The sequence below is a fragment of the Sinocyclocheilus grahami genome, unplaced genomic scaffold (genome assembly GCF_001515645.1).
Source record: "Sinocyclocheilus grahami isolate Dianchi unplaced genomic scaffold, SAMN03320097.WGS_v1.1 scaffold1425.1, whole genome shotgun sequence".
Taxonomy (NCBI): Eukaryota; Metazoa; Chordata; class Actinopteri; order Cypriniformes; family Cyprinidae; genus Sinocyclocheilus; species Sinocyclocheilus grahami.
The window spans coordinates 449,278-450,553 of record NW_015506604.1 but is presented as its reverse complement, the minus strand read 5'-3'; the positions used below and the strand labels follow the sequence as shown (position 1 = coordinate 450,553).

General features: G+C 38.0%; 1 protein-coding gene across 1 annotated transcript in view; it reads right to left on the bottom strand.

Moving 5' to 3' along the window:
* Positions 1 to 252: 252 nt before the first annotated feature.
* Positions 253 to 1,276, bottom strand: part of LOC107570194 (ATP-binding cassette sub-family G member 2-like) — a 24,770-nt gene continuing 23,746 nt past the window's right edge. Inside the window, exon 15 of the mRNA XM_016256399.1 lies at positions 253 to 641. Within this exon, the coding sequence (XP_016111885.1) occupies positions 491 to 641 (151 nt within the window). The 3' untranslated portion in view covers positions 253 to 490. The remainder of the gene's footprint in view (positions 642 to 1,276) is intronic.

The window sequence follows — 1,276 nt, the reverse complement described above, 5'->3', positions numbered from 1 at the left end:
AGAATCATAGGAACTGGAAAATTAAACGAAAAACAGTTTTGCTTAAAATAATCAGAGCATTTGTTTTTATTAAACATTGCTGTGCTAAAAAATTACAAAAGTATTTTATATTAACAAAATATATAAATGAAACTTACAAAAAACATGTACAGCAAACAAACACAACTAAAAGGTGTCAAACTGGAGTAACGCCATATTGCCATATTTACTTACTGTACTGTTACTGAATAATCCGTTGAGAAAAAAAGTAAAATATTTTGAACATAATAAAAAACTAGATTTCTGATACAAATCTTTAGTGTGAAAAGTTTAGAACAATAAACCTGAACAATGTCAATGCTTCACATGATTTGTGTCTGAAGCATAACTGGATGTGTTTGTATGATTTCCTTCAGCATACGATGGTGTTTGAGTGGGAAACAGTGCGTGTAATATCTGTGGGATGTGGTGGATGTTGTCGGAGTGTGTGAGGAAGACCACAAGCTTGTGTTTAGGAGAATTTCTTGATGAAGCGCAGCTTGAGGTAAGCGATGATGAGGAAGATGAGGGTCATGATTCCCAGAGCCAAATGATTTTGCCACAAACCCCAGGTTGAGTAATCAATGCCCTGAGCGCTCAGAAAGCCCTCGCCTGTTGAACAGCTGCAATGACAAAATGATGAGAACATGTTGGTTTTCTACACTAGCTACATTCACATGCAACCAAATAATCCGTTAGTAATTGGATTGATGGCTCAATCGGACTGAAAAGCCTTCATTAAGCGATCTAACTGAGCACGATCCACATGAAATTTCAATCAGATTAGAAGGGATGGTGTAGACCTATTCTTATCCAATCAAGAGGACATGTGAACACTTGATCGGATTGAAAACTGAAACGGCGCATGTGCAATGACATAGAAATGGCGTAATGATGCATGACGCATGGAACGAGCTGTTGTTTTTGTAGTGTTGTTCTGTCATAAATGATTGTCACGTTATTTGAAAATTCTCTTTCCACTCATCGTCTGTGAAGTGGAGCAGAACAATGTCCCATCAGTCCTCACTTTATACTCTCATCCACAGAAGGCTTGTTTTGGCCACTAGAATGGGCGGTTTTACTGCTTGAGCATGGCACAAAGCTTCACTTGCTCGTCTTCTCCTAGTTAGGACTCAAAGTAGATAAATATTAAGTCTTCTCTTTGAAACAAAGAAAAGAAGCAATGGCAATGGAATAGTATGTGCAACCAGCAGGAAACTGCATTTTCGTGCAGTGTGCGCATGTCAAAAGATCAAAG